This window comes from Aplysia californica, unplaced genomic scaffold (genome assembly GCF_000002075.1).
Source record: "Aplysia californica isolate F4 #8 unplaced genomic scaffold, AplCal3.0 scaffold00685, whole genome shotgun sequence".
In the NCBI taxonomy this organism is placed as follows: Eukaryota; Metazoa; Mollusca; class Gastropoda; order Aplysiida; family Aplysiidae; genus Aplysia; species Aplysia californica.
The window spans coordinates 76,570-79,309 of NW_004797955.1; the positions used below are offsets into that span (position 1 = coordinate 76,570).

General features: G+C 39.1%; 1 protein-coding gene across 1 annotated transcript in view; it reads left to right on the forward strand.

Moving 5' to 3' along the window:
• Positions 1–2,740, forward strand: part of LOC101846993 (solute carrier organic anion transporter family member 4A1) — a gene marked incomplete in the record, with an annotated part of 24,226 nt that overhangs the window by 3,463 nt on the left and 18,023 nt on the right. Inside the window, 2 exon segments of the mRNA XM_013088097.2 lie at positions 534–695; positions 1,325–1,459. Of these exon segments, the coding sequence (XP_012943551.1) occupies positions 577–695; positions 1,325–1,459 (254 nt within the window).

Below are 2,740 nucleotides of genomic sequence, written 5' to 3' on the forward strand. Positions count from 1 at the left end.
AATAAATAAATAAATAAATAAATAAATAAATAAATAAATAAATAAATGAATGAATAAATAAATAAATGAATGAATGAATGAATGAATGAATAGATAGAAAGATAGATAGATAGATAGATAGATAGATAGATAGATAGATAGATAGATAGATAGATAGATAGATAGATAGATAGATAGATAGATAGATAGATAGATAGATTTTTAAAAATCAGAAAGTGCCGCATTCCTCGAGAATAGTGAACCTGCAATTGACGAAAAAAGAACGTTGCCTGGTGGTATAGGATCTACTTTATGGCTTTTCAAGCATGAGACATCAACAGAGGCAGACAACTTTTCAGTGACCCTGCAAAGCTCTCTTTTTATTTTGTCTTTGTTTTCTTTCAGAAAGCACCAGAATAAGACGACCTTTCAGGGAGCCCATAAAGTTTTCCCTTTCAATTTTCTATATTTTTTCAGATCGATATCCCCGGAGTAATACAGCCTTTTATTGCCCCCTAAAAGCTCTTTTTTTCATTTTCTCTTTGTCTTTGCAGACATCATCGGAGTGAAGCGACCTTTCAGTGACCCCGAATAACGATGACTATTATGCAGGTGAAGGAACGTCCCGAGGAGGACAGGCTCAATGGCCGCAGTCTTCCTCATGGTGAGGGGGTGGAGCCGGAAGGCAACTGTGGTTGTTTCTCTTTTCAACCAAGGTATGTTCTGGCACAGACTCGCTCGGTTTTATATACGATATGTACCTGGAGGTGCCATATTTGATTCAGAGGTTGACATATAATGACCCTCCCGGGCTGTGGTTGCATTTTCTGCTCTACTCAGACCAGTCCGTGTTTTAATGTTGTCCATCCTTGTAACTCTTTAATTGTATTCCTCTGACTCTCCTGCCTCACTTCTCTCCCTTAAGCACCTCTTTCACAATGGTCTGGTGTCGTTTTAAATGGCCCAAGTATTGCATTTTTCTACATATTATCTTGTTGAGCAGAATTTGTCTTGTGTGGAGAATCTGACACAACTCATTTTTCGTCTTTTTTGCTTTCCAGTTAATCCTTGGTGTTATATATATATATATATATATATATATATATATATATATATATATATATATATATATATATATATATATATATAGAGAGAGAGAGAGAGAGAGAGAGAGAGAGAGAGAGAGAGAGAGAGAGAGAGAGAGAGAGAGAGATTTTAAAAGCACAGTTTGCTGTTGAGCGGAGAAATGCGCAATAGGTAGCGGTGATTATCTTGGACAAGTGACCGACAGAGCAGGTTCCGCCTGTCATTAAACTGACCTTCATTTGAATGTCTTTGCTTTCAGATGTCTTCAGAGATGTAACAACATCCGAGTAATGGTTATATTCCAGTGTATCTTCGCCTTCATAGAAGGTTTCCTGGTGAATGGCGTCATTAACGTGATTATCCTCCCCTTAGAGACTCGCTACAGGCTGTCTAGGTAGGAAAGTCATCGTTTAATTTTATTTGCATCCCATTTGTATTTTGCGAATTGAATTGTAATAATATTACTTTTTTAAAAATGTATTTGTATATGCTCATTTCGTAACGATGTGTGAGCGTGTGCATGTGATAAGCAAGTAGATGTGAGTGTGTGTGTGTGTGTGTGTGTGTGTGTGTGTGTGTGTGTGTGTGTGTGTGCGTGTGTGAATATTGTTCGTACACGCATTTATGTAAAGCGCCTAGAGCTGTGTTCACACGGGAGTGCGCACTATAGAATAAATAATCTACATTATTATTATTTATTATTATTATTATTATTATTATTATTATTATTATTGTTTTTATTTGTTCAACGAACCTGAAAAAGTACCGCCGAAATTATCCCAGACGGTCGGTCACCTATTGTTTGGGAGAAGAAAAACATAGGCTGTCTTAGTCAGGGGGAGAAAACCTCAGACAGTATATTTATGATATGAAAAAATGCAAGTGGGGAAGTAGGAAGTGGTGATTTATAAACATGATTGTCTTGGACATGTGGCCACCAGAGCAGGTTCGGCTGTATTTAGAAGGGGGGAAGCGCGGAAGGGGGGGGGGGGCAGTTTTCTTGTTGATTTACGTTTGTTTGCATCCCGTACGGAAACGGCGTCATTTGTAGCAAAACGAAGTCAGATCACTGCTTTAGCCAAGTTTCTCTGTATTTTCTTCTTTGTTTACAGTTCATATTTTTTAAAAAGCATTTGAGTGTTTTGCCAAGCTCTTTATTGAAAAATTCCAATGTTGTCACAAAGCTTCCTGTTTATTCTGATCATTTTTACAGAAGAAAAGGCTTAGCTAGTTGACTAGTTGGGTCAAAGTGTTCAACCACCTCTCTGTTTGGCTGTGCTCATGTTTTCAGAAAATGGTCTGTGTCCTGGGTGTCCAGTAAATTCATTTTGATATCATACTGAACTACTGTGTGGATGACCTTTGTCCGAATCGTGAACCTGGTTGGTGTTGGCAGTTTTCAAACATCAACAACTGTTGAATCGGTCCTTTTAGAACTGGATTTTAGATTCAGATGTTCAATATCTTTTATAAGCTCCTCCTCCTCCTCCTCCCTTTCCTCTTCCTCCTCCTCTTCGTCCTCCTCGTTTTCCTCCTTCTCCTCTTCCTCTTCCTCCTCCTCCTCCTCCTCCCCCTCCTCCTCCTCCTCCTCCTCCTCCTCCTCCTCCTCCAACACAGCAAAACTCATGGACTGAGACATAGTGAGAGGTTGCACCCCCATCATCCTCGCTGACTG